Source organism: Linderina pennispora (genome assembly GCF_002104995.1).
Source record: "Linderina pennispora strain ATCC 12442 chromosome Unknown DL89scaffold_9, whole genome shotgun sequence".
NCBI lineage: Eukaryota > Fungi > Kickxellomycota > Kickxellomycetes > Kickxellales > Kickxellaceae > Linderina > Linderina pennispora.
In genome coordinates, this window is record NW_024468257.1 from 56238 (window position 1) to 84129 (window position 27892).

A 27892-nucleotide genomic window follows, 5' to 3' on the forward strand; every position below is an offset into this window, starting at 1 on the left:
AAGATGGAAGCCAATGTCCATTTTACCGAAAAAGCTGCTCATACTTTTGAAACCCAGATCCATTTAAACGATGGGTGATCGAGATGGGGTTTAAGCGACTCGTTGCCAAAAGTCGAGGAAAAAAATTCAGGCGTGCTTTTTTATCCTTGTGTCCTGGTGTAATTTTTTTATTATTTGTATTATTGCTCAATTCGACCTCTAGACTAGTCCGAAATTCAACACAACTAGTTTCTTTTTTGCTGAAATGAACACTTGCAATGAGCAGGACGACGACAAAGACACAGGGGTGAGCACAGACGGGTCCCTGCAGCGACAGTTCCATAACCACGCAGGCGAGCGGTCGCGGCTCTGCACCGACCCGAGCTCGGAGCTATTCGACGAGAGCAACCCGCGGATCCAGCGGGACATCATCCGGCTAATCGCACAGTACCTTGACACGCAAGGGTATGCGGCAACCAAAGTGACATTGTACGACGAGGCGAACGTCAAGCAGCGGCAGGAGGGCGAGTACATCTCGGATGTGGTTCGGCTGCGGGCGGCGGTTCTGGACGGCGAGTGGGCGGAGGCCGAGCGGCTGTGCAGCGGCGCGCACTTGCAGGACAAGAAGCAGATTCTGTATAATGTGTACAAGCAGCGGTACCTGGAGCTGATTGACGACGGCGAGCCGCAAAAGGCGTTTGCCCTGCTGATGAAGCATCTGAAGGCATTGGAGGCGCAGCAGGCGTTTGCGGGCGAGTTCCGCGACCTGTGCTATCTCTTGACGGCCAAGTCGATAGCGGATGCGCCGGCGTTCCGTAACTGGGACGGGATAGCGTCGGCGCGCGAGCGGCTGGCCGAATACCTGCAGAGCATCCTGGAGTTTGAGATCACAGGGCGGGAGCGGCTGGCCATGCCAATGCAGCCGAACCGGCTCTTGCATCTGCTGCGGCAGGCGGTCGCGTACCAGATCGAGTCGTGCGAGTACCACGCCGAGTCGGTGCCCCAGGTGCCGACGCTCTTGGCGGACTATGCGCCCGAGACGGTGCCGAATTCGGCATACCGGCAGTTCGCCGGCCACCTGGGCAATGTCAAGTGTGCGGCGTGGGCGGGCGAGGCGGGCCGGTATCTGGCGTCGGGCTCCAGCGACAACACGGTCAGGGTATGGGACACGGACAGCGGCGAGTGCCGCGCAATCCTGAAGGGCCACGGGTCGCGCATCTGGGACGTGTGCGCGGACCGGCGCGGCGACCGAGTGTTCAGCGCATCGGGCGACGGCTCGGTGCGCGTGTGGGACATCCGGGATCTGGCCAAGCCGCAGTGCGTGGCGGTGGTGAATGGCGTGGGCGATGTGTACAGCGTGGGGCTGAATGCAGCGGAAACGCACGTGATCATGGCCGGCTACGACCGCGCGGTGCGCGTCTACGACCTGGCGGCGCAGCGCACGGTGCAGCGCCTGGTGGGCCACGAGCTGTCGGTGGCGTCGGCGACGACCAATGCCCTGGGCAATCTGGTGGTCTCGGGGTCCAAGGACCAGACGATCAAGTTCTGGGACACCCTGTCGGGCACGTGCGTGCGGACATTGCGCAGCCACCTGGGCGAGGTCACGTCGGTGGCAGCCAACATGTCGGGCACGCTGCTGCTGTCGTCCAGCAAGGACAACTCGAACCGCCTGTGGGACCTGCGGACGCTGAAGCGCCTGCGCCGGTACAAGGGCCACCAGAACACCAGCAAGAACTTTATCCGCGCCGGGTTCCTTGGCGAGTCGCTGGTGGTCGGCGGCAGCGAGGACGGCGTCGTGTATCTGTGGGACCGCGAGTCTGCCAGCGTCGTGCAGAGGCTCGAGGGCCATCGCGGCATCGTCTATGACGTCAAATGGAACCCCAGGCGCGGCATTCTGTGCAGTGCCAGCGATGACTGGACCGTGAAGACATGGCGCTTTGATCCGAGCACTCAGGCATAGATCCCCCTTTAGAGTGCTATTTATTTAGATTATTACGAGTTATCTTTACCGCCTTCATCGAGAGGGCCCGGGCAGCCGCTGCAATCCCTTCTCACGACCGGTAGTCGGCGTTAATCGACACGTAGTCGTGGCTCAGGTCGCACGTGTACATTCTCGCCATCTCGCTGCCCAGATTCAGCTCCACCTGCACCTTGACGTCCTCGAGCTTCAGGATCTCGGCCGCCCTGCCTTCATCCACCGGCAGCTGCGGCTCGCCCGCTTTCACCAGCTCCAGCGGGGTGGAGCCGTCGCCAGGCACGATCCGCATATCCACCTGCGTGGTATCCAGCGGCACCCCAGCGTAGCCAACTGCGCACAGAATTCTGCCCCAGTTGGCGTCCTGCCCGTAGAACGCAGTCTTCACCAGCGCCGAGGTCGCAATAGCCGCTGCCACCTGCTTGGCATCGCCAAAGGTCCGTGCGCCATTAACCTCGACGGTGATGAACTTGGTCGCGCCCTCGCCGTCCCTGACCACCAGAGGCGCCAGCTCGGCCATGAACTCGGCCAGCTGCTGCTGGAACTCGATGAACTCCTTCGAGTCTGCGTCCGAGATCAGCTCGCTGTTGCTGGCGCCATTGGCCAGAACCGCAATGGTGTCATTGGTGCTAGTGTCGCCGTCGATGGAGATGGCGTTGAAGGACCTGGCCACTGCATACGCCAACGCCTTGTCCAGCAGTGGCTGCGTCACCGCCGCATCCGTGCACACGGTGCCCAGCAATGTGGCCATGTTCGGGTGGATCATGCCCGCGCCCTTGGTGATCCCGGCCATGCGGATATTGCCGTGCGTGCGCGACAGCAGCTTCGGGAACGTATCCGTAGTCATATGCGCCACCGCCGCCTTCATCCAGTCATCATGCGAGCTGCCCAGCTCTTGCCGCGAGATGCCCTGGCAGATCTTGTCAATCGGCAGCTGCTGCCCGATCACGCCCGTCGACATTACCAGTGCCTTCGCTGCCTGCCCGTCCATCTGCCTGGCGCGCTCGCCGCCGGCCTCCGCCATGGCCAGCGCGTCCTTCAGGCCCTGCTTGCCCGTCACCGCATTGGCGCAGCCCGAGTTCACCACCACCACGCGCACGTCCGCGCTCCCCGCTTGGCGCGTGGAGTTCAGGAGCCCGCGGTCGTATTGCACCGGCGCCGCGCTGAACTGGTTGGTCGTGAACACCGCCGAGGCTATGGTCGGCCGGTCAGATAGAAGCATGGCCAGGTCGGGCTTGCCCGCCTTCTTGACGCCGCAGTGCGATCCGCCGGCGAAGAAGCCCTTGGGGTAGGTGCCCGTGCTGGGGATGAACCGCTGCTTGTTTGCCGGGAACTGCTTGGCGTCGGTGCTGAAACGGCGGGCGAGGCGCTGGATGTTCCGTGCTGACAACATGGTTATGAAAAGGATGGGTAAAAAGAAAAAAGCTGGTGGACGAAGAAGAAAGAGAGAGAAATGTCAGCCGTTTGCTTATCTACATATCTCATGCAAGGAGAGACTCCAGACTGAGTTTGAGGGGCAGGGAGTGACTCACCACTCTCCTGGATTTTATGCGTTTACATCGATTGATTCTTGGAAAAAAATTGCCCTGATATCTATTTCAGCCATTGTTCCCTACATTACACGCGGCGAGTCATGCGGCCGCGACGGGCTGTATGGCGAGCCCGGCGCCTCTCCCTGCCCCGCCTCCCCGCCGGGCGACGACATGTCAATCGCCAGCCGCCCCAGCACGCTGCGTCGCCAGTCCTCGGCCGTCGACGACGGCGGCTCCACATACAGAAACCCGCTCTGTTGCTTGCTGCTAGTTTCCGGCGACACATACCCGACCCCGCGGTTGCCAAAGTAATCAGCACTGCCATGCGACGATGAGCTCGAGCGCAGCGGCGGCGTCAGCGCTGCCGGCTTCACATCAAAGTACCCGGCACGCGATGTGGGCGCCGGCGTCTCGACCCCCAGAACACGCGGGGCTGTGCGCACGCTGGCGTAGTCGATCGTGCCGTGCTCGCCGATAAACGACATCTGCAGCGGGTTGCGCAGCCTCGGCACCTGCTCAGCCTCTCCTGCCTCAGCCTCAGCCATCTGCTGTGTCTCCTCCATTTCGGGCGTGGCCGCCGTATGTGTGGCCGGCTCGCTGCTGACCGTCTTTATTTCCTCGCTGTTTTGGCGGAACAGCGCGCCAATCAGCCCGCGCTTGGTCACGCCGATGGTGTTGGAGCGCTTGAGCGCCGACTCAGGCACCAGCATCGAGAGTCGGCTGCGGCTGGCCACCGAGCCGGAGCCGCTATATACGTCTATGCTGGCTCTGCCAGCGTCGCCCTCGGCCCGGTCCGCCTGCGCCATCATCACCGCCATCTCCTGCCACGCCCTCAGCATATGCGTCAAGTCACCACACGCTTCCTCGGCCACCCCGCGCGACCGGTTCCACTCGTACATGAGCCGCCCGTCCAGAATCCGCTCCAGTGCGCGTGGCCCGACCCCCAGCGCGCTCCACGCCAGTGCCTCGTGGCAGAACACAAACTGCCGGTTCGTCTGCACCATCGTCACCCGCAGCTCGCGGAACCGCATCACCACCATGAACACGAGGTCCTGCCGAAACTCCGACGGCGGCTCGTCCGTCCACGATTCCAGCGACTGGTGGCAGGCCGAACGCTCGATCTTTTCCGGTCCCAAGTCCGTCTCCTGCATGGCCAGGATCGTGTCGATGACGCAGAAGGCTCCGGTGCGCCCGCACCCGGCGCTGCAGTGGACGATCATCGGCACTACTGGAGCCGAATCGGCCTGACGCTCGCTCTCGGCCTGCGCGCGTCGCGCCAGTTGCCGCAGCCGCAGCACGCCCAGCGGGTTGTCGGGCACGCCGTGGTCGGGCCAGCCGACGTACTGGAGATGCGTCACATGCACCGTCGCCCCCGAGGACTCGCCCGGCCTGCTGACCGCGAACCGCCTAGCCACCACGCTGGAGTCGTCCGGGTGCTCCGCCTCCGCCTCCCACGTAACCATGATATCATCATACGTCACTGTCTCCCCGACCGTCTTTGGCCAGTAGTGGTGGCATTTGGCCCGGTTGCCCTCAAACTCCTTGGTCAGCATCACGATCACGCGCGAGTGGTGCTCCCACACCATCTTCCAGAAATCATTGACTGTGTCGGGCAACGGCCCCTGCGTGGCAATGTACAGCGGCCCGTCAAAGTACGATATGTAGCTGGCGTTGACGTAGTCGCTGGCTGCGCGCTTCTGCGGGCCCGGCGACGGCGGCTCCTCCATGACCGAGTCGCTGTCCAGCGAGGACGCCATCAGAGGCCTGCCTGTGCTTTCCGCCCGCACGCTGCTGCGCTTGGCTGCCGCCTGGCCCACCTGCCATTGCCGGTTCTCCGATGGCGTCGCCAGCGTGTTGATGCTCTGCGGCCTGACACTGCTCAGCTTCAGCTTGCTGTTGAGTTTCCGTGACGCCAGCATACCCACCGCATCCACGCCAGGCTGCCCCGCCAGCTTGCCCTCTGCCTCGCCATTATTGCTCTTGGCCGCCATGTAGCTGGTTAGCCGCGCTGCCAGCGTGTTGCCCGTGGTCACCGGCCGCTTCTGCATCAAATGCTGCATGTCGGCTGGCAGCCCGGCCGGCTGGCTGGCCTTGTTGGTGCTGCGCAGCTTGACCCGGTTGCCGTCGAATGGCCAGATGTTCGTGTACCGGTTCTTTGACCCGAGCTCCAGCCCTGCCGATATTGTGAACCGGTTTTCGTTCGTCACCATGCCATTGTTCGTAATCATCGACGACATGCGCTGTGCCTCCGACATATCCACCTTCTTGAACAGCTTGAATAAAAGCTGCGCGCCTGTCTGCGGATCCGCTGCCCTGCGCAGGTACTCGGGCAGTTTCTGCAGCTGCGCGTCGGTCGGGTTGGCCTGGCTGCTGGCGGAAAAGTCTGGCGGCAGCCGCATCGCCACAATCTCTGTCGGGTTGAACCCGCCGCCAGGCGTCTGCCGCATTTTGCGCAGAAGCGGGTGGTCGTGTGTGACGCACGATGCATTGGAGAGATCGATAACCGACGATGGGGTGTGGCCGGTCCCGGTATCGCACGACGCCTGGTGGATCTTTGAGTATCCGTCGAACCCGCCTAACGAGATTAATACAACCGCGTCGTTGGGGGGATTGGTTGTGTGAGTCGTTCATATGGAGATTAGCACATTGCGTATGTTTCGATCTGCACTAATGGGAATCATTTGGGGGAGGGAGCCATGCAGCTCGCTCGCCGCTCCAGCTCCCCAGAGAGCCTGACTCCAGAAACTACTCTTCAGAAAAGAACTTCACTCGCTTACCTTTGAGCACAAGCACCGGGCACGACTCGCCTGCCTCGCTCATAAACTTTTTCGCCAGCATGACCAGCGGCGACTCCTCGGACACTGTCTCCTCGGCCGTCCCCTCGCCATACAGCACCACCCACGGCCCGCCCTTCCACCCGGCCAGCCGGGCCTTCTGCTCCTCCGACAGCACAAGAATCCCCGAGATCTGCTCGACCGTCGACGACTTGCGCTTCAGCAGTGTTGTTGGCACCGACATGCTGACTGCCGTCGACACCCGCGACCTTGCGTACTGCGCTGCCCTGCGCACATCCACCACCAGCCCGGGCTCTGCGCGTGCCATGCGCTCGGCAAATTCTGCTGGCTCAATAAACGTGAGCCCAGCGACCTGCTCCCCCGCCTGCATCCTCGCCGCCTGCCTTGCAGTATCGCCAGACAGCCCCGCCAACGCAAAGGGCGTCGCCGGCGGCAGCTGCAAGCTCGACGTATCCGTCTCCTGGCTCGCTACCGAGGGCGTCGGCGGCACCATCCCATTGAATCCCGCATTGACCCGTAGCCCGCTGGCAGCCAGATTGCGCGACACCAGGTCCTTGCGCAGCGAATTGATCGTCCCCGACAGATCCTTGGGCGTCGCCACATCGGAGCCGGCCGAAACCGGGTCCTGCCCGACCCCGTTCAATGTCACATACCGGTTCTGCTGGTACCCGCGCCGCATCGGCCCGGGCGTCGCCGGCGTCTTCGCCGACCACGTCGTGTGCTGCCTGGCCGGATCCCCAAACGTCATCTGGCCCGTCCGCGGCGTCTGATCCCATGCTGACGACGAGGCGCTCGAGGGCCCGCTCAGATTCAGCTTCAGTCCGTTCGGCTTGCGCGCCCGCATGCGCTGCCCGAACGAGCTGCCCGAGCCTGTTGACGATGCGCTGCTCAGTCGGAATGGCCCCTCGGGGCTCTCCGCCGCCTTGCTGGGCGTCTCCGCCAGGGCTTCGTCCGGCGGCCCGTAGTATGAGGGTGCGCTTGCAAACGTCAAAGCAAAGCCTGTGTTGATGCCCGGCTGGCGCGGGGGCTGCTCCACTGGGTCGAAGCTGTCATGGCGCCTGCTGTCCGCAGTGCTGTCGCCCACGCTGTGCGACAAACTCGGGTCCATGCTTTTTTGGTTGAACACAGAGAACCTCTCTCCTGCTTAATGAGCTGAAATGGGGAGCCAGAAGAGAGCGCGTATATGCTGAAGAGAGAGAAAAGGAAAGAAGGTACGCTCAAGTAGCGAACAATAAAAAGGATGGGCTGCTGCGAAATTTGAAAGAGGCCCGATTGCCTGAAGCCAAAGAGAAATGCAAGAAAAACAAAAGAGTGTGTGGAAAGATAGCGGTGAGCAAAGGAAAAAGGGCAGGTGTGCCTGCAAAGGAGCTCGTTGAAAGAGGGGAGCTCTTGCCAGTCTGCGCACCGGCTGGTGGCACGTGATCAAGGGAAAGCTAGAGCCAGCTCGACCAAGCGCTGTGGCCATGACGATGCCATGATGTATTGAATAAACCTCTTTGCAGAGATGTGACCGCAGAACCACGGCACATGCTGGTGGAAATCAAAGGGATGAATGTTGGTCTACTAATGAAACATGCAAAGAAAAGGAAAACCAAATACAAAAAGTGATGAAAAACGACATACGATAATAATGTTAGTGAATGGTGAATGGTGGTTGGAAAGCACCTTGTGAAGTTCTAGCAGACTGCCATGGTGTTCAGCTACTCTGCGCCCTGCGCAGCTGCTCGGTGGCTCCAGCACTGAGAAGATCTGCATCATTGGCAACAACGACCATGCCGAACCCTTGCTGGATCCGCATCCTCGCGGTATCGCCGTCGGCGCAGTCAATGCCGAGCGGCACGTTGAGCTGCCCGGCTGCACGGACAATCCGGCCCAACGCCCCGCCCACCGGAATGCTGCCGGGGACTCTCTGGATCGGCTCCACCGGCATGGGCGATGCATGCCCGCTGGGCAGATTCTGCGGCCGCACAAACGCCGCGTCCACGCCCGGCACCGCCAGGATCTCGTGGATCCTGTCCACCGCCTCGGTGCTCTCGATCTGCGGGATCACCAGAACATCGCCCTCGTCAGGCCTCGACATGGGTGGCGACGACCGCCCTGCCTTGGCCACTCTCACGACTCCCCACAGCTGCTCGCCGCTGTGCACGCCGGTCACGATGACTCCATGTGCTCCCACATCCACTGCCAGTCGCACCACCTCCTCCGATGCCCCGACCGGGAGACGCAGGATTGCCGAGCACCGCTGCGTCGCCGTCACTGCCGCCACCATCTCGGCCACCACGCTGGCGTTGTGCGGCGGAAACCCGTCGATGTCTATCAGCGCCCAGTCGAACCCGAGCCGCGCCGCCAGCTGAGCCGTCACCGGGCTGGCGATGCTCAGCACCACGCCGCACCCAGGCACGCCCGACTGCAGCTTCGAGCGCAAAATGTTGCTATGCGCGGGCGTCTGCGACATTGGAGATGTGCTGTGGGTCGAGCGGAAGCTGGAAATCACTGCGTGGTGCCGCTTGTTGAACCCGTTGTTTGACGAGGCTGGCGAGGATCGCAGCCCCCAGCTGGTGCCGTACGGATGGAACCCATGAGAACTGCCCATTGGCGCAGAATGCGTGTGCGCTCCATGGCTTGGGGGTGCCTGGCTGATCGCCGGCAGATCCAACGGCCTAGGGTAGCGAAGGTTCGGCCGTGGCAGCGGTCTTGGCAGGCTGTGCATGTCACTGCTGTGAGTCATGCCCACTGCTGGTGGTTGAGACGGTGGTGGTGGTGGTGGTACGCTGGTGCTGCTGTATTGGGCAGCGGGTCGAGGACTCTGGTGCGGGTAGTGCTGTGGCCGCACTAGTGGCTGTGAGTACTGAGAATTGTCGTGCCCGACTGGCGGTATATTGGATGTGATTGCTGACGACAGTGGCGGCAGCGTCGGCAGCAGCGGTGCTGTGGTCGGCGACGGAATGAGACTCACTGGCCCCACATTTTGGAGCTCAGCCATAGAACTACAGCGACAGAACAGAAGCCCCCATGTTTTAGTCAGCATTCCATGGCCTGTTTTCGCTCCCCTGATCCATGGGATGACCGACCTGCGTGTGTGTGCGTGTGTTATTATCAGCAGAAGCTGTGGTAGATCCCAAAACCTCCCAGTCATCCACAAAATAAAAGAGCGAGATGACCGCCCGCTTTCATGACAAAGGAGGAGCAACCCCAAATATGGAAGGCAAGCCAGGCTACAAGAGGAACGGATCGTTTTCTCTGCCCAGTGGAGCACAAGCTAGCACATCATTGCTGCTGAATCACATTTTAGCACCAAGGGAAAAGCCCGTAAACCGGCTGCGATGGGTCTGCTCCTGCTTTTGGCAGGGGGCACAGAATCTGGATTTTCTGCCAGAGTGGAAAAAGCGCCAAGAGTGGAGTGGAAATGAAAACTCGGGACCGAGGGTTCCGGAGCCAGATCAAGCTTGGCACGCTCCGATGTAGATTCGAGCCAGCCATTGTCGCAGCTGCCAGCTCGCTTAGAAACTGTCCTCTCTACCTCGCCCCCCAAAAAAAGGACCGATGTCCGAACAGACACATCGTCCAAGCAGCATTGAAGCACCGAGATGGGTGGGGGCGAGGGCGAATAGGCCCGCATAAAACACGATATGCAAGCGTGCTGGCCACCATGCATCTGCACGAATTCCAAACAAAATCCCGACCTGCTTTTTTTTATCAAGCCTGTATCATTTTTTGTCGTTTCCGGCAAATCCTTCTTACCTTGTTATCTTGGCCTTCTTGACTTTGGACTCGGCCGACGCCGTCGATGCCGAGCTCGTTGATCTCGGCGAGTGGCAGAACCGCCGCTTCACCTCCTCGTCAACAAACCGGCACGTCGCCAGATGCCGCTGCATCAGGTCGCCGCGCGCCGGCAGCCGGTCCTTTTTGTACAGCGCCCGCCCGCTTTTTATGCACGCAATGCACCACACGAACCGGTGGCTGTGGTTGGCCATCTCGCCCGTGTCTTGGAAATGCGCCGAGATGCCGAGGCGCGGACGGCCTGGCTTGCGGACCGGCGGTTCGGTCTCGAGCTTCACGTAGATGGGCAGCTCGGCCTGGCGTCCGCGCATGTCGTCGTCGCTGTGGGACGGCATGGTATGTGGGGGCTTTTGGACGAGTATTGTGATATCCAGCGTGAAAGAAGGATAGAATGAAAATAACAGGAGGTATCAGGGAAGAGGAGGCAGCAGAGGCAAAATACAGAAAATAACCGGGCTTGGTACGTGCAAAAAAGGGAATGGCGAACAGTGAAGTGCTGCGAGCCTCTATAAATAGGGTCTGCTAGTCTAATAAGAAAAATGAGGTCAACTGGAGGAAGAAGGGGAGGAAAAAGCATGCGAATAAGGAACCGGGATTTCGTGGGCTGGGCTGCTCCTGTGCATTTATACTCTACTCCAAGGAAATGGATAATTAACGACAGAGAAAACCCGGGGGAATAAGAAAAAAGTGATCGGGTACATTGACGGGTGGTCAGGGGCCCGGGCCTTTGCACCCCCCTGGAGTCTATTTTTGGTCGGCCTTGACAGACAATATCTGAAGGAAGGCGCCTTCAGAGCCAGCCTGTCTCCCCAAAAAACCACTCTTTTACCCACCTGCTATTTTCTACAGCCAGGATGCACGCAATGTTTTCACTCCTCGATTGTCCACACACACCTGCTGTGTCCATTTTCTATTTTCCTTGCCCTTCTCTGCATGTACATGATCTTGGTGTGGGCTTGGCTCAAACGCTTTTATTTTTGGGGAAGGGGATGCTGTGGACGAGGGAGGGAGCGCACGCAAAACGATGGCTGGCTCAGTCGTTATTACGCAGCCACTCCATTCAGCGTGTATGTCTGCCATGTCCCATTGTCAGCAGCCCGCAATCGGGAAGAAAAGGCTGTGTGAAGGAGTAGGGGCGAGCTTCTCTATTCGGAACGCATTGTAGCTGCCGCTGATTTCCTCATACATGCACCACCACTCTGCATCCCCATGTCACGCCTGTCTGGTGATTGGCCCACGGGGCGATCATTGTCGCATCTGTTCAGGGCGACGAGCGAGAAACAGCCGGCGTGTGTCGACGCTGCATGTGTGAACACGAACGGCGAATGGGCATGACCTGGGCTGGGTTCGGGAATGACATCGGCTGGTTCGTCGTTGCGGCCAGCAAGCAGCTTTCCTCCACGATGTGCCGGCAGCCTGACCACCGCAGCGGAGTTGCAAATAAAGAAGGGGGCATGACCCGAGCTCTATGTCCATCACGCGTCCGTTCCCAGCCCACAGTGACCAACGGCGTCAAGCCTTGGCTTGGCGAGAGAGAGAAAATCACAGATGCAAAACAGCGCACGGGCTGCTGCGTAAAATAGAGGGGTTAAAAATGCACCCGCAATCACATGCAGCGTGCGTGACGAACACCAACGCAAGCTAACGCCCATTCTGTTTTTATTTTTTGGGATTCGCCGGCCCTCGCCCCGCTGTGCCGTATGCGGGCTGCGGCAGTTCCACGATCTTCGCCTGCCTTATTCGCACCTTCGGTGCAACAACCACGGCAGATTCATTATTTTGACATTCAAGCAACAACAAACACGGTATCCTCTACGTGTCCAGCCAATAGTCGCCCGGCGGGCCTGTATGCAATCGGAGTTGGGGGTGCGGGTTAAAAAGGCGATGTGCATTTTCCCTTCCTCAACAACACACGCCCTGGGTGGGGCAGGGGACTATGTGCGTGCGGCGATCCTGGGTGATTTCTGGGAATAGCCAGCGTGGTCGCCATAAGCCATGGGCTCGGAAATGATCGGCCCAGAGCCCCAGCAGACTAGAGTCAATGGCAGTAAATGAGCGCAATATATATTTTACATTACCCCCGAAAACGCCATTTACTCGTCCACGGCGCTCTCTTTCCACCCAGCCACCCTGCCCTTTCTGCATAAATTCATCCTTTTCATCCGGAAACTCGCTAACCGTGTTGCGCTCACTGATACCCGCCGTGCACCGCCTATCCACCCGGTCAATGGCGAGACAGGGATCCTGGCGGAATGCCTCAGGCGCAAGACAATCAGACGGAGCTGCAGAAACAATCCCAGGTAGGCTTTCTTTCCTTCCCGTTCCTCCCCCGATTGCCCGCAGCAGGAAACTTGCTGCCAGCTGCAACTGCGCAGACAAGAAACCTGAGCCGTTCCTCTCGCATCCCCCAATGGGCCTGCAACTGCCCGTTATCCACGCCCTTTCTGTGCGCTGATGTTGCTGCTCGCAATCGTGCATTGCCATTTATTTTTGGGGATGCCGGCAGAGGGGCAGCGCATGCAGCATGTATGGTGCGCCAATCCACTTCTCAGGAGACGCGCGGCACCCTTCAATCCTACTATCTTTCCTTTCTTGATTGTACTATGGATATTTGCTGCTGCTGTTGCTGATTCTAGCTGGCCACCTCTCGCCGCCAGTAGCATCTCTCTGCCACATCCTATTAGCCCAAACGGGGAGGGGTCATTGGCACCATGCTATTCATCAGCCAGCGCTGATCATAACTGCCTCGGAAATCTCCCTCTGGACATGCTTCGTGCTCAGCCAAACTGCTAGTTACAAAGTGGCACATTATCCTGTGGAAACTAAGCCTCGCCCTCAACCCTTGCTGCAGCTGCTGCGACTGCTGGCTCGGCTGGTTCGGCTGCGTAAACACCTGGCAGCAAAAGGTTTGGAGGCTTGTTGCGCTGCCCATTGCATACACAGACAATGTGTCCAATTGAGGGTACATTCACATTGCACTATTCCTACCCATTCATGGCCAGCACCCAATTATTCCTCAGCGATCATGATAATACGAGTTTCTACTGCGTCATTGCTTGTGAAACGTAACTCGCTTGTGTTCTAGCGGAACCATAAGCGGTCACACAATATTGCTATCTTTAAAAGTTGGGTCAACCTGGGTTCTTCATGCAGCGCCATCACACCAATCTGTTTAGCTTATATTGTACGCTCGTGTAAACATAATAACATGCTTCCAGCACTTGCTGGCGGCTCTGCTCCTGCCGACAATGTAGGCTTGGCAAACGGAAAAGGAAGTCGTAACTACATGCCCAAGCCATCCAGCCCGGACAATGCCAGAATGGATACGGCCAGCACAGGGAAAAACGCCAGCGTGAAGAAAAAGAAGAAGCCGAAAAAGGCAAAGAAGCGCAAAGGTGATCGCTCACCAGCAGATGTGTGGCTGCTGACACCGCTGAAGCACAACTGGACGGACAGACACTGGCACGACTTTGCCCAGAACGAGCGGGCCACGCCTTTTAAGGAACTACTTGTTTTGGATCTCAATGGCACGCTGCTGAAGCGCGCCCCTGTCAGCAAGACGCGCGCCGACGGACAGCGCGGCCGCCGAGGGTACCTGCGGCCGTACCTGCACGAGTTTCTGCGGTTTGCGCTGGACAACTTTGCTGTGATGGTATGGAGCTCAGCGCAGGCGCCAAGTGTTCATGATATGCTGGCAGTGGCCTTTGCCGGCATGGACAAGGAGCTGGTGCGTGTGTGGGACAGGAGGTTCTGCGAGATCGATGGCGGGTACTTTAAAAAGTCCCTGGCCATGAAGGATTTGCGAAAGATTACGGACGGATACACGCTGCAGGACTCGCCATTCCGCCGCATAATAAACAAGTTCGACAACGTCGGATACACCGGCATTGATGCTGCGTCCAAGGGCAAGTGGTCGCTGGACAACATTGTGCTTATCGACGATTCTGAGGAGAAGGTGTTGCAGCCCGATTGCCACCTGTTTATCAGCACGTACGAGGACCACAATAAGCCCGACAGCGAGCTGAAAAAGGTCACAGAATACCTGAAGGCGTATGCAGAGAACCGCACCAAGTACGGGTGCCTGGTGGCATATATGCAGCAGTGCCAGTGGTCCGAGTTCAAGGCCAATTCCAATGTGAGTTCTCACAATTCCCTCAGATCCGATGTGGTTGAGGACCCCGACAAGATCTGAATGTACCGCAGCCTATGCCAATCTAACAGACTTCTTTTTACTGCTATTGTTTAGTATGCGAGTGCCCAAGTAACCGTTACTGTTGACAGGCGGTTTCCGAATACCCACATACGATTTACGTAACACTTGCCATTGTGCCAACCAATATACTGGAATAGGATTAGCCAACGCCTATGTGGTTGAGAATGGCGTATAGATGTGTGAATGCCACAGCCATTAACCGCTAATTCAAATCTACTGAATATGTCTGAAACGGGGGCTTCACCGAAGATAAATGCCTACATGCCACCGCCTTGACAATCGTTTTGAGGTTGAATGTACGGGCGTGGGCCAATGGTATACACCATAGCCTGACCCAACATGCGCATTACGTGGTTGGTTGTTTGGAGATTAGATGCCATTTTGATCATTATTACGGTAATGACTGTGTGTGAATCTTGTGGTGGTGGTGGTGGTTGGGTGGCATGCAGGCTGACATGTCCGGGTGCGCATGCATCCGGAGTGCGTCATTATGGAGGTGCTGGCGGGTGTCTCAATCGTCCGCTGTGTGTCCAGCTGACCAGAAAGAAAGGGAACACCCGCTCATTCTCTAAAACTGTGAACAGCATCCGAAATCAGCCATACGCAAGCCGGGCTGGATTGTTGGAAGACCGCGTGGTGAGTGCGGTGTTTTTGGGAAAAAAGATATGCAGCTTGGTGATGTTGGGGAGGGATGTTTTGGACATTTCGCCTTGGGCATGATGCAGAGCTTTTTCCCCTGTTCCCTTGGCCAATGCAGCGATTACCGCTCCTCCCCACCAGCTCACGGCGAGACCGAGAGAGGGAAAAAGGCACACATATTGCACCACCACCAATAGGAGTGCCATGTATGAGATACATTAATTGACTGGCCATGTGGACTGGTGCATGAGCCAGCGGAAAATAGATGGTGCTGTTATCTCTTGCGGTATCGATTGATTGCCAGATAGGAAGCAGGTCTGTCACTCGCCAAGCCAATCACGGTTTTGGAGGGTGACAGATAATGGACTGCAAATTCACCGAGGAGTCTAGCTAGTCGTAGGGATACCAGTTACATTCATTTCTGAACAGCCGGTGCGCAAAGGGGGGCGGCCCTATTCATGAGCCGAGCACCGCCCAGGGATTTGCGGCCGGGTTGGGACTCTCGGAATGCACAAAAAGCTGGGCTGATTCCTCCTGCTCACGGACGAGCGAGGGGATCCACACCCTTGGCCGTCGCATGTGACCGACAGTCAGTATATACCACACAGTTATGTGCGTGGCATTCATGGTTGCGGAATACTGCGCGGCGGGACATGCCACCTGGGCCTGGCAATAGGTGCACCACTGCGGTACATCCACGTACACTGGTGTATTGTGCCTTTCGCCTCGTTGCAAAGGAACATGAGCCGCGGCAGATCCGATTCATGGTGCGCGGCCCATGTGGGATCCTCCGTTCATGGTGGAGGATCATTTTTTGGAAAATAAAAACTTTATGCTGCGGCACTATTTCCTACCTGTAACATCCGGGAGAACGAGGAGCGGCATCTGAAAGCTTATTCGAGCAGACAGCCGTTGCCACAGAGCAATTGGGGAGGGAGGCGGCGAAGGAGCGTGGAGCAAGAGATCGCCGCCTCGACAGTCCTGCGTGCCCCTCCCTTTTCGGCCAACAATAACGCGAAAATAAACAGGCCGAGTCCGAGCGTGCATGAATGTGAACGGTCCCTAACCGCACGCCCGCCTCCCATTTGCCAAGCCTAAGCCCCACGCCAGTGCTCCACGGGTTGGTTAGCCAAAGCGCATACACGATTGCCTGAGAACGAAAGATTCTGGGATACAGTGGGATTGTCCAAATAGCATGCAACTTCTTTCGAACACCCTGTTCCACCAGCACGAAATGAAACCGGCCTCCTGCGGCAAAGAAACAGCAGGTTCTTTGGGCAAAATGGGTGCGAAATGTGCCTGATGGACTGGTTTATGCGGATATCGACATGGCCAGCATTGACAATCCCTAACTTATTTTGCTAGAATCGTCTTGGTCAACTGCCTAACCCCCGCCATCACCACAACACAGACTGCAATCAATGTAGGTACTGCATTCGCAAGAACGGTATTTGAAAAAGGGTAATGCTGGAGAAGCGGTGACATGCACTTTCCTGGATGTGTCACTGGCAATCACCGAAGGTCTTCGATTTCAAACCCCGCTCACTATTTTTTTTCCTCCCAAAGCACACGCGTCTATCGCCAACTTTTTTTGCTTTAAATACCCTGTGCCTCCCAGATTCAGGGCACTCATCCGCGCTCTTCCCCCACCCTCCCCTTATTTATCTTCTTATCCATGGTCTAGGGTGTATATACTTTCTACAACGCGTTATTTTCTATCTGTTATCTCTCCGCCTTATTTTTCGGTTTAGCTCTCCGCAGTCGAGACGCGCGTTATTTTCGTGACTCCAGTAGGTTCGATAGGCCGCAAAAGATAATCACATCCACCAGTATCAACTGTGTGCAGAATTGCTGACGTCTACATGGACAAATCAGTTGTGTTCGCTGGTCACTCTCCTCTCTCAGCGCAGCACAGCACAGCACAGCGCCGCACAGCGCAGCACAGCACACCGCACCGCATCGCAGTGCTGCAGAAGCTGCCGAAAACAAACTTGTACCTCTGCTCCCCAAATTAGACCATCCCCTTTCTGCTCGTGTTTTTAATGGGTACCCTCTTGCCCGCTTCCCTTTTTTACTACGTAGGAATCCCCTTTTCTCGCCTGTTGCGCACTATTTCCTCCTTTTTGCATTTGTACCTATTGCCCAGGGTCATAAACCCCTGCTCAGCGAAACAGAAAACAAGCACCAATTTAAACAAAGGTAAGGACACCCAAAGGTGTGCCGGGCAGCGTACTATACGCGGTCCAGACGCCGAGCAGAGTCTCAGCAAGCCCCCCTCGCCTCCCGCTGCTGCTATTTTTAACCTTAACGGGGCCAGCATTACGCGTATAGCGCGGCAGGCTGTGCAGTCCTCTGTTCTCTGCCTGGGCGGCGAAGAGGGAAAAGGCGCGGGCTGGAGCGGTTTCCTGATTTGACCAGCATGCGCTTGCCTTCTCCCCGCAATGGCAGATGTGATAATGAACAAGGGGCGTTACTTTTTCTGGGCGTTTTGTCTGTGCACCATATTTCAAACTCCGCCTCAGTCTGTTCTGTGCAGCGCCTCTGTCTCCAGCGACCCGGCAAATAGCAGAGTACAGCGTCGCCTTGTCTTCCCGGAAGGGGATCTGTCTCTGTGCTTCGCGCAGCCCCTCCAAAAGTTACGTGCACTCCCTCCATGTTATTCCTATCCACGGGCTACGCCTATTTTCCGCCCAGCACGCCTGCACACCACAACCCCACCGCGTGAGCAGCGGAGCCTATTATGCACATACTGTTATAATAAGCAGTTCCTGCCATTGTGACCCACCCCACCTGTCTGCACCCGCACCCGCACCCTGTCTGATTGTCCCAGGGGCTTGCCGAGTGCCTCTCCTTCGGCGTAACCCGTTTCCCAGCAGGGTTGAGTGATTTTTGGGTCCCCTAGGATCAGCGGCTCCTGCTCCACTCTCCACTCTGTCTCTCTGGGATCTCCAGGCCACTCTCATTACTGGTCGCACCTTTTCAATTGTGGTATCAATCGTGGATTGATTGCCAAGGCCGAGAGAGCTACAGCTCTTGCCAGTCTTTCTCTGCCGCTCTATGCTGAAGGGGAGAGAGAGCCAATCACTGCGGTCTGTGGCCAGCTTCTGCATTTGCCAGCCTGGGCAAAAAGGAAGGGGCATTGTCTACAGGCAAGCGGGCAGGCGGGCAGGCGGGCAGGTAGCCAGGCAAGCAGGACCATGAAGCTTCTGGATCTCCTGCATTCTTTTTTAATAGCCACCAGGACTGCTTGCTCCATCTCCCACCTGCATTTCCGCTTGACGACGCAAGGCGCCAAAATGCACAGCATCCTCACGCTCCCACATTTAATCTGTGCCCAAACGTGCCAGCCTTGACGCCTCAGGAACTGGAGAGTGGCAGATCCCAATATGAACGAAAGGCAGCTGCTACTCTGCCCTCCCATTGCAACCGCGATTAGCTTTGGCGGCAGCCTGGTCATTCATTGACATTAACAAAAGCGGAAGGTGATGCACGCAAACCGGAAATCGCTCCAGGTCCTAACGCGCATTATGCAATAACCTCCCCCTGCCTTGCTCCTTCACTGACCTGTGGCCAGCGGCGGCGGCTTCCCTCAGCTCCAACCGCCTCAGACAATTCCCTTTCTAACCCCCACGCCCGTCCTCCCCCATTGTTGTTGTGTCCGTAAATCCTTCCCTTTTCCCGCCAACACTTCTGCCGCTCCACTCCTCCCCATTTCCTTTTGGTTATGCCGGATCAAAAGAAGCAGAATGCACGGCTGACGCTGGTCATGGATATGCACAGACACTACTCCCCCCTTCCGTTCGCATGACGGCTGTGCTCTCCGGGTCTCCTGGCGTCTTGGAGCACGGGCTGTCCAGTGATTCGCCCTTCTGCGCAGACGTGCGCCCTCCTCTCCTTTCTCTCTTCTGCCTCCCGTTAGCCTCCCGGCATATTTGTCTCTCTATCCTTTGCTTGTATATGCGGCTATATCGCATGCGTTGCCCCGAACGCGTCACGACACATATTCATTAATTGTTATTTCCTGTACAGACCCACCACCTGCCTACTCCTCAGACCTCTGCCTAATACCCTTCGTCTACTCCCCCTTTTCTTTGCGCAAATAGGTAAATATCGGGAACGGGCTCTATGCTCCGGAGCATTGCCTTACCGAGGCCTGTGATTCAATGTCACACGCACCGGCTACCTCTACTATCTGCTGTGTATCCGATTATGTCCCAAACCGAAGCCCCTCTACCACCTTATACTACATGGCTACTCCTCCTTCCCCTCTCCATCTCCCCCTCTTCTCAGCATGTTTGGTGCTGCTACTGCTTGTTTATATGTTTCCGGAATACGTGGCCTTGTAGGACAATCTCATACTCATCCTCTCCGCCGAGCTCCGGCTGGAGGCTTTTTCCTTATCGCCGCCGCGATATCGCCCCTCTGTCTTTGCTTTCTCGTTGTTGGTAGTGTGGGTATTTGCAACCTTTTTTATTTGTTGTATGAGCAGGCATGTCCCAGTTGCGTTGTGTTCGCATTCCCGCAGCAATTGTACTCGTTATTAGTGCCTTATATTTCCCAAATTAACCTCGTTCGGTTACAATTGCCAAAGAGCCCCCGCTCCACAATAACCGTCCGTCGAACTCTTGCTTGCCTTGTTTCCTGTGCTGCACATGGCTTTTGCGCTTTTTTTTCTTCAGAGCCTTTTTGGCATAACTCTTGCTCATTCGCGCACTTTTTTGGATGCACATTTGCTGTGCGCTCTTGCCTCTGCACTATTTTGCAGTGTCGTTGGGAGGAGGAGGATGTGTGACCAAGCGGGACTGCAACCCCACTTTCTGGCAAAGCTGCGTTTCCGAGAGCAAGCCCTCCTATTGTTTGCGATATTCGGGGTCTTCGTCAATGTGAAGTCGATTGTTTTTTGCCGATTTAAGGACACCAATTGGGGTGAAGCAACGAACAGGGGGAATCTAGTATGAAGGGCGAAGGGGGAGACCGGCCGCTGGGACAGTTTCCTTTGCCACTTGGGGCATGTGTTTGCTTGGATATTTTGTTTCTCTCTCCCCTCCCTTGCAGATGGCGGTAGAGTGCGCTTGTGTGTGCTGATGTATGACGTGCTTTGTTGGTATGTCGCCTCCTCTTTCTTTCCGCAACAAAACCATAGCCCATATCACCTAATATCCTATTTCCTTTTCCTTTGCTTTCCATCGGCTGCACTGTAGATTCTTATCACACATGTCAAGCGAACACATTGACCAGAGGACCTCTGCCAGCCCGGCTGTGGCATCCGTGGCAGAGGATACTGCCAAGAGTATACCGCATTCGCCAGCCCCTGATACCACCGACACAGCAACCACCGACACAACGCAGCGCAACATTGTTGTTCCCAAAACGGAGGGCAGATCCGACGACGAAGAGGCATATGCAAACTCCGACGACAATGCAGACGGCTCAGACCACAATTCAAACCACTCGCGCCATGCCAGCCAGGAAATGTCGCCCGAGCTTGCCGACGATAGATCGATGCCACCATATGGCGTTGTCGAAGGCGTCCATGGCCGGAGCCCAGGCAGTGAGCGGTCGGCCAGCATCAGCGTTCACCAGTCGGAGACGGCTTCGGGCGGGTCAGGTGGAGTGAACATCAGCGATGAGTCTCGTCAGCACCCGACATCCAGATGGCGGTCGGAGTCATCGTCGAGTCTTTCGCAGCAAGCGCAGTTCACATTCAGCAGTCCCATGCAGACGTCGGTGTCACTGCCGCATAGAACGCAGCCGCAGGATGGCCACCAGCAGCGCAAGCGGTACTCGACTGGAGGGGGCGGGCGGTACCACTATCCGTCGTCTTACCCAAACAGCGGCGAGCAGTCAGGCTCGGGAGACATGCCCTCGAAGTACTCTGGCGACCACCTGCGCCATCCCCAACATGGCAGTGGGCACGGCAACCAGGCCGAGGAGGATATCCGGATGTCGGAGTCGCCACCGCCCCACCACCAGCACTCACCAAACCGAGGCTCGTTCTCTGACCGCAGGCCGTCGGAGGATTCGACAGAGGTTTCGTTTAGCGAGCACAGCGGCAACCGGCCTGTGCCCGACCCTTACTATTCCCCCTCCCAGCATCATGGCCAGCGCAGCCAGCACCGCCACGACGGGCAGGCGCGGTCCCAGAGGCCGGCAGTACAGGTCATCCCTGGGATTCCAGCACCTGATGTCAGCGCAGTAACCATGCCGATCAACTCAATAGTAATGTACCATACGTCCTACAACTCGGGGCGTGGCGCAGTATGGCGGTTCTTCCAGGTCATCGAGCAGCGGGTGTCTGGCAACACCGATCGTGCCGAGTGCATGCTGTGCAAAAAGAAGATGCTGGGAAAGTCGGCGGACATGAAGAAGCATATCGTTCATTCGTGTCCGAGCCGCCACCTGATCCCTGAGGAGCTCGAGCCCGTGCTGGAGATTGTGCGTGGCGAGCTGGAAAACCCCAAGACGCGCGCCAAGCGGTCTATACCCAGTGGACCGGGCAGCGGCCGGTCGCCCAACGTCGGCCCGCAGCCAGCTGGCAAACTGCAGGTATCGACCAGCGGCCTGCACTCGGGAGCGTATTCGTCCCATCCCCACGGAGGATCAGTCAGCGCATACGATGCGGATCCGCATCGTGCCAAATTTGCAAAATACTCAAGGTACAGTATGCATATTTTCCCACCTGCATTCAAAAGGCAACATTCAAAAGGCAACATTCAAAAGGCAAAAAAGGCGCCACCCTTTCTGAATATTTGATCCAGCGAATAATTCTGCCAGGCTTGCATTGCCGGCGCATTCTGCAAAACATCGAAACCTAATTGATGGGCAAAAATAACCACTGTGAAGCCATTGTCTTGCTTCATGATATGCTGCAATTATTAAGCCCGTTATTCTTACTTCCTTCCTATTGCTAGGCACGACTCGCGGGCATCAAACAATAACGGCGGCGGGTATCCCATGAGCGCTGGTGTTGCAATGAGCTCACCGCCCGCTGGCGGCCAAGGTTCATATTCGGCGCACCCGTCGTCCCAGGCAGGCAGTATCCCTACTCCTCATCCGCACCCGATCTCCCATCAGCAACAAATGCAGCAGCAGCAGCACCACCACCACTCCCGCCAGCAGTCTCACCCGATACCGCTGCACACAGGCGATCAGCCAATTCGATCGCCTCCTCCTCCTTCCCAGCAAGGCCAGTCGTTCGGCCCACCAGGGCATGGCGGCCCAGCACGCATTGCGCCCAAGAGCGGAGGTGGTCCGCCGCCGTCTCAGCAGCAGTCGCATCAGGCTTCTTCTGGACACCCACCGCAGTATTATGCGCCAACCCAAGGTGGACCACCGCCGCCGTCTCAGCAGCTGCAGCAGTCGCGCGGACCGTCTGGATCAGGACGGCCACCCTCGCAGCAGGAGCAGCGACAGGTCATGTATTCACCCTCGGGCGGCCATACTCCGCCGCCACTGAACTCGGCACGGCTCAAGGCTCGCCTGCGTGACGGAGTGCCGGCGTTTGGCGTCTGGCTGAGTATTCCCAGCCCAGTCACTGCTCGTATGGTGGCTGCGCAGGGATTCGACTGGGCGTGCATTGATATGGAGCATTCGCCATTGAATCCCACGCTCATGGCCGAAATGGTTGCCGCTGTAGCCAGCACCGGGACATGTGCGCCGATCGTGCGGGTCCCGTCCCACTCGCCCGAGTACTTCAAGTGGGCATTGGATGCCGGCGCCCACGGGGTGATCGTGCCCATGGTGAACACTCGCGACGAGATGATCAAGGTCATTGGCCACTGCAAGTACCCGCCCGAGGGCCGGCGCTCATACGGTGCGTTTTATGCGCCGCAGTCATTCGGCATTCGTGGTCCTGGTGCCATGGGCGAATATGCCGAGCGCGCAAACCATGATATTCTGGTGATTCCGCAGATTGAGAGCGCCGAAGCAGTTAGCAATGTTGCCGATATTCTGTCGGTCAGCGGCATAGATGCGATATTTGTCGGGCCGTTTGATATGCAGGCGTCTCTGGGCATCCAGAGACCGGTGGAGGACTCGTATGATTCGCGGTTCTTGGCAGCGCAGTCGGCAGTCATACAGGCAGCCGAGGCGCGCAATATCCCACGTGGCATCTACACGTCGTCGGGAGCTGCAGCCAGATCAAAGCTGGGATCGCGCTACACTCTGCTGGTCGCTGCTAACGACCTGTCGTGCCTGATGAGGTCGACTTCTGAGAACCTTGGCCGCGCCAAGAGCGACCCGCGGGCATATCGCTAGCTGTACTGCGAAGCTAACAAGAAAACCGGGCTGGGAAGCACCGGTCGAAGGGGAACCCGGCCCTTGCTCCTCTGGCTAAACGAAAAAAAAAAACACTATATTTATCTTAACCACCCCTGCACCGTCACCGATATGTTGGTGGGCGGTGTGGGTATTTCTTATGTCTTTTACGAGAATTGTTGTCACATCGACATGTTAATTTTTATATCAAAACAGCCCATGCTTTTTGCCAACTTCTCTTACCACACAGATGCGCAGTTACTGGCTCTTTTGGTGCGGCTGCTCGCTTGCCGGCATTTTAGCTCGAATGGTCCGGAAAATAACAAACGTGCCAGCGAACAGGGCAGCCAGCGTCAGTGCCTGAATCATAGATACCTTGTCGGCGTGGGCAATCGGCATTCTCACCACAAGATCCGACTCGGGCGCAATCTCCAGCACACTGCCAGCACGAGCGAGCAGCTCAGGCAGCAGTGCTGGGCGGAACACCAGCCGTCCAAACAGTTTGTCCTTCACTGGTGCCTCAGCCTCAACATCTCTCTGGCAGACCACCAGCGAAATGGCTGGGAGCAGTGTCACATCTGTATGCGACTCTCCGTCTGGCTCTCCGTCGTAGCCAACCGTGCGGCCGTTGAAGGGCGCCAGGCGGTAGCGAGCGTGAATCGGGACCTCCACCTGCGTATTGGCGCTGACGCGGCTGACAGTCAAAATGCTGCCCCAGTTGGGCATGGCCTCGGCAGGCTTCTCAAGCTCCACAGGGCCAAACATGCGCGCGTCAAGCTTGGTATCGTAGATCTGATAGGGATCAAAGAAGTACGTCCTCGGCAGAGTCTGGACCAGTGTCAGGTTGCAGTTTGGCGGCATAGACTCGACGTGGCTTTCAATCCTTAGCGCCGGATGGAACGACCGGAACTCCCTGATCTTCTCGACCACATATCCGTCGCTGATATCATCAACAGTGCTCAGCTGTCTCGGCATGTCCATCACCTTTGCCTTTTTCTGGCCATGCTCCAGGACATGCACGCTGGGCCCCTGCATCCATGCAATCCTGGCCGTACTATTCTCGTGCTTGGACACCACAGCCGGGTCTTCTGACGGTGGCAGCATTGACAGCACCTGGACGTCAATCTGCACAAACCCATGCGACGTGCGGTGCAGCGTAATATCGATGCGATGCTGATCGAGCCAGGTGCGGCCAAGTCTGCTCACACGGGGGTCCACCAGCGTACGCAGATGGCTCTCGGGATCCAGGGCGTATCTGGCCAGGTTGAGCCTCTTCTGCTTGCCCGCAAAAGCCGCCAGTGCCTTGCTGTCAAAGGGAGCAAAGTAGTAGATGCTGTTAGAATGGACGTCAATGAACGCATCAGGACCCAGCTCCGCTTTCTCTTCAGGCCATTCCATCAGCGCCGCCATCCACTGGCGCATCTCTGCTTTCGCCGCCTCTAGCTGCTCGTCATACACTCCACGCACAGCGGTTGCCGATGCATGCATTCCACAGTGTTCGATTCCACGCTGCAGCATAAACGGCATCCTCGGCACGCTTGGCTTCTCACGGCACATCTCGGTGCTCAGCACAATGCGGGCTGTGGCCATCTCGCTCGGCCATTGCGGCAGGTCCAGCGAATCCAGGAGCGTCGTGAAGCCCCAGACATGCCATGCAGCACCCTGCGCACTGACAGTCCAGTGGTTTGCGTCCGGCGTGACGGCAATGGTATCAGAGAGCAACCAATGGGTCTCGTGCTCGAATCCGCCGGAACTTAGTGCAATGTCAGCGGGTGGTTGGCGCATGTTGGAGTAGGATAGGGCGGCGATGGGCGAAATTAGCACGGCCAGCCGTGTGATTTGGGTGTGTGATCGATAAAGGCGCATGACGTCAAAGAAGTAAACCAGAGGAGTGCGTGTGGGGAGAGAGAAAATTAGGCACGAAGCATTTATATTTCCCTCAAATAGAGCACGTCTTTTGTTTGTTTGCATGATGGGTGCTAGATGGAATATGGTTTGGTGCAGTGATTGAGCTGGTCACGGCACTTTTCGCCAGCAGAGCGGGTCTCAGGAGCCTTGGCTCAAGGGAGCACACAGTGCATCTGCAAACCTTGTCTCTCAGCACATTGGCCGAAAACACGCTGTCAGCGAGCATGTGGCTCGCCTTCTGAAGAACAGCGTGATGACATTGCTTGACAGCCTACAGCGTCGATCCTCCCCTCTGCATGACCGGGCTTGGCAGCTATGCGCTTCACAAAGGGAGATGCGGATAAGGCCATGGTGCTAATAGGATGGTTTCAGGTTTGTATTTAGGGAAGTCTGTTGAAGGTGCAGGTTGACTTTTTTGGACGGATCTTTGAGGGGTAGGACGAGCCATGTAGCCAGCGTCGTTGGGAAGGCTGATTTGGCGTAGCTGATTCGGACTTGATGGGCTCAGGCACCTTTTCCTCCTTGCCGCTGAACATGCGACGATTAATTGCAGTGGCCCTGACAATGAAAGGGCAGGATGTCGATGAACATGACCTTTGCCTCTCTTCTCTTTCCTGCTCCTTTTCGCCCTCCGCCCTTCGCCCTTCGCCCATTGCCCACTGCCCAAGCAGTGCCCAAGAGTAAGTGCGGCTCGCTGTCTGACAGACACTGTGCCACCCCCCAACATCGCTGTTTTCCCAGTGCGCATGAAGCTTGTGTCGGAGAAATTTGCGCTTCTGCCATGCCTTGTGTGATGCACCCAGCGCTCGGGCCCCCTTCTGGCTGTATGTTCCACGCATCTGAATAGTGCAATAGATGCGCAAGACAGCGGCTTTTGCGCCCGAGGCTGTGACGGCTTTCTGCCCCTTAGGAGCGCACTTCCAGGTCTGTGCGGAGCGCCCTCGGGGAGTGGCATCGTCGGACGGAGCTGCCGTAAATAACGCGTAGCCCTTGGCTAATGGGATTATTTGCAGAAAGCATTTTTCTGGAATAGTTGGGGAGGTTCAATCGCCCACTCGATGCTGTTACTCCCAATGGCGGCCGGGAGTGAGCAACAGCACGATCATCGCCCTCAGTTGCCGTGGCTCTATTTCGATCCTGCCCTTGGGGGTCGAGGCTGCCTGGCCTGAACAGAGGCAAACAAGCCTGCACGCTGCCAAAGCGTCTCCCGTATATGCTGCCTCGGGACCTGGGAAAAAAGCACCACGACTGATTTCTGCTCCACTCTTCTCTCCTTTGCTCGTAGAATAAGCAGCTGCAAAGATATTAGGCAAAAAATCAGCAACGTTTTTTTGCTGAAAAACGGAATCGGTGGCTTCAGCGACTCTTATCTAGTTTGCGCATACGGGATTTCTCCCTCATCTTTCACTCCTAGTATTTCCTTCTCTCCTCTATACCTGTTTCAGACCCACGGTTTCTTTGCGTTTAGGTTTCCCCTTCTTCTTCATAGCGCCGGGTTTGCCAGGGCAGTGTTCTGACCGAGCACTAGCATTATTTGTTTCTCTCCCTCCCTATTATTTTATTTCTCTGCGGGTGTCTTTGCCTGCTGAACACCTCCCTTTTTCCTTACTTTTTCTTCTAATTTCCCTTTCATTCCCCCTTCCCACACGCAGTCTGTTTTTAAAAAGCACTTCACGTAAGTTGGCCAGAGTGTGAGAACGCCCAGCACATGTTGGGATGAGTGTGCAATTGAGCAAAAAAGTTTTTCCTCCCCTTCCCGTTTCTCTAGGTCGTACAGTGAGGCAAGGACGTCTATGCGGAGTACTTTAACCTTGGCCGAGTTTTTGTCGAACGCGCCAACGCTGTTCGGCTCAGAGCTTGAGCCTGACGAGGAGGTGGATCCCGACATAGCAAACGGAATGCATAGCGGGGCCATCCGACGGTTCACGTTCCCGAACGGCGAAACGTTGTCGTGCGTGCGGTGGGACTCGCAGTACCATATCACGTCGACGGACATTATTCGCGCGCTTGTGCACCGCTTCGAGGGGATCATGCGGCCTGTGGTGAACATGAAGAAGTTTGAGGAGGGCGTGTTCAGCGATCTGAGGAGCCTAAAGCCCGGCACCGACGCACGGCTGGAGCTGCCCCGGTCAGAGTTCCTCGAGCTGCTGTACAAGCACCATTGCGTGCGGACGCAGAAGAAGCAAAAGGTGTTTTTCTGGGACTCGGTGCCACACGATTTGTTGTTCAGAGAGGCCCTGGAGCGCGATTTGAAGAGGGAGGCGATGGGCATTGAGCCAACGACCAAGGTCGACAAGAACACCGACCCGACGACGATGGTCAACATCGGTGGAGTCGACTTGCCGCTGACTGTGCCGCCGACGCTGGCTGTCCACTCAAGGCTGCCTATTGCGTCGTCGGCTGTGGCGGGCAGCAAGTCTGTCACTGCCAAGGTCTCAACAGCCACTGTGCGTATCTCTGCAGCACCTGTGCCAGCGCCCATGCCAGCAGAGACTGTTGCCAGCCACATCCAGAGTATGCCATTGGCCCCGACATCCACTGCTGGACATGCAGTCACCCAACATCAGCAGCAGCCACATATTCAGCCACAGCAGCACATAGATAGCAGCGGTAATGGGTTTTACAGCAACGATGTTGCGTCCTCGGCGTTGTCGCTGGCGTCGCTGGCGTCGCGCAGCTCACAGGGAGCGGCGGCTAATACCGGGTATCCGCGGAGCAACAGTGGGTTTGCAGACTCGACGGACATGCTGACATTTACCGCTGATGTCGACATGCGGCGGGCGTCGGATACATCAGTAGTGTCGATGGCCATGAT

The 27892-nt window shown here is 57.2% G+C and overlaps 12 protein-coding genes across 12 annotated transcripts; 6 read left to right on the forward strand and 6 right to left on the reverse strand.

The window, feature by feature from the left end:
- Window positions 1-244: 244 nt before the first annotated feature.
- Window positions 245-1893, forward strand: DL89DRAFT_284614 (WD40 repeat-like protein; the record flags this gene model as incomplete). Its single annotated transcript, XM_040889792.1, has 2 exons — window positions 245-1846; window positions 1882-1893. The coding sequence occupies 2 exons, from the start codon at window positions 245-247 to the stop codon at window positions 1891-1893; spliced, it is 1614 nt and encodes a 537-aa protein (XP_040742268.1).
- Window positions 1894-1984: 91 nt separating this feature from the next.
- Window positions 1985-3488, reverse strand: DL89DRAFT_178180 (ArgJ family protein). The gene has a single exon (XM_040883862.1). The coding sequence runs from the start codon at window positions 3345-3347 to the stop codon at window positions 2031-2033; it is 1317 nt and encodes a 438-aa protein (XP_040742269.1). The 5' UTR covers window positions 3348-3488; the 3' UTR covers window positions 1985-2030.
- Window positions 3489-4445: 957 nt separating this feature from the next.
- On the reverse strand, window positions 4446-5696 carry DL89DRAFT_224931 (receptor/non-receptor type protein-tyrosine phosphatase; the record flags this gene model as incomplete). The annotated part of the gene is made up of 2 exons (XM_040884723.1): window positions 4446-5183; window positions 5601-5696. Coding segments are annotated over 2 exons (834 nt in total), but the record flags the coding sequence as incomplete, so codon positions are not given.
- Window positions 5697-7977: 2281 nt separating this feature from the next.
- DL89DRAFT_224850 (Phosphoenolpyruvate/pyruvate domain-containing protein) lies at window positions 7978-8736 on the reverse strand (the record flags this gene model as incomplete). Its single annotated transcript, XM_040884719.1, has 1 exon — window positions 7978-8736. One exon carries the CDS (start codon window positions 8734-8736, stop codon window positions 7978-7980), a length of 759 nt encoding a protein of 252 aa, XP_040742271.1.
- Window positions 8737-9122: 386 nt separating this feature from the next.
- DL89DRAFT_268323 (uncharacterized protein) lies at window positions 9123-10161 on the forward strand. The gene has a single exon (XM_040887880.1). The coding sequence runs from the start codon at window positions 9438-9440 to the stop codon at window positions 9744-9746; it is 309 nt and encodes a 102-aa protein (XP_040742272.1). The 5' UTR covers window positions 9123-9437; the 3' UTR covers window positions 9747-10161.
- On the reverse strand, window positions 9553-10661 carry DL89DRAFT_178448 (uncharacterized protein). Its single transcript, XM_040883864.1, has 2 exons — window positions 10023-10661; window positions 9553-9936 (listed from the first exon to the last, which is right to left on the reverse strand). Exons 1-2 carry the CDS (start codon window positions 10394-10396, stop codon window positions 9798-9800), a joined length of 513 nt encoding a protein of 170 aa, XP_040742273.1. The 5' UTR covers window positions 10397-10661; the 3' UTR covers window positions 9553-9797.
- A 1143-nt stretch (window positions 10662-11804) lies between these two features.
- On the reverse strand, window positions 11805-12776 carry DL89DRAFT_178423 (uncharacterized protein). Its single transcript, XM_040883863.1, has one exon. The coding sequence runs from the start codon at window positions 12543-12545 to the stop codon at window positions 11964-11966; it is 582 nt and encodes a 193-aa protein (XP_040742274.1). The 5' UTR covers window positions 12546-12776; the 3' UTR covers window positions 11805-11963.
- Window positions 12777-12888: 112 nt separating this feature from the next.
- On the forward strand, window positions 12889-14424 carry DL89DRAFT_268325 (uncharacterized protein). The gene has a single exon (XM_040887881.1). The coding sequence runs from the start codon at window positions 13270-13272 to the stop codon at window positions 14251-14253; it is 984 nt and encodes a 327-aa protein (XP_040742275.1). The 5' UTR covers window positions 12889-13269; the 3' UTR covers window positions 14254-14424.
- A 5662-nt stretch (window positions 14425-20086) lies between these two features.
- On the forward strand, window positions 20087-21766 carry DL89DRAFT_178563 (uncharacterized protein). The gene has a single exon (XM_040883865.1). The coding sequence runs from the start codon at window positions 20128-20130 to the stop codon at window positions 21664-21666; it is 1539 nt and encodes a 512-aa protein (XP_040742276.1). The 5' UTR covers window positions 20087-20127; the 3' UTR covers window positions 21667-21766.
- A 563-nt stretch (window positions 21767-22329) lies between these two features.
- On the forward strand, window positions 22330-23169 carry DL89DRAFT_224767 (Phosphoenolpyruvate/pyruvate domain-containing protein; the record flags this gene model as incomplete). Its single annotated transcript, XM_040884712.1, has 1 exon — window positions 22330-23169. One exon carries the CDS (start codon window positions 22330-22332, stop codon window positions 23167-23169), a length of 840 nt encoding a protein of 279 aa, XP_040742277.1.
- DL89DRAFT_268329 (uncharacterized protein) lies at window positions 23059-25088 on the reverse strand. The gene has a single exon (XM_040887882.1). It carries the CDS (start codon window positions 25033-25035, stop codon window positions 23428-23430), a length of 1608 nt encoding a protein of 535 aa, XP_040742278.1. The 5' UTR covers window positions 25036-25088; the 3' UTR covers window positions 23059-23427.
- A 1887-nt stretch (window positions 25089-26975) lies between these two features.
- DL89DRAFT_224606 (transcription factor, STE-like protein) lies at window positions 26976-27368 on the forward strand (the record flags this gene model as incomplete). The annotated part of the gene is made up of 1 exon (XM_040884698.1): window positions 26976-27368. A coding segment is annotated over one exon (393 nt), but the record flags the coding sequence as incomplete, so codon positions are not given.
- Window positions 27369-27892: the final 524 nt, after the last annotated feature.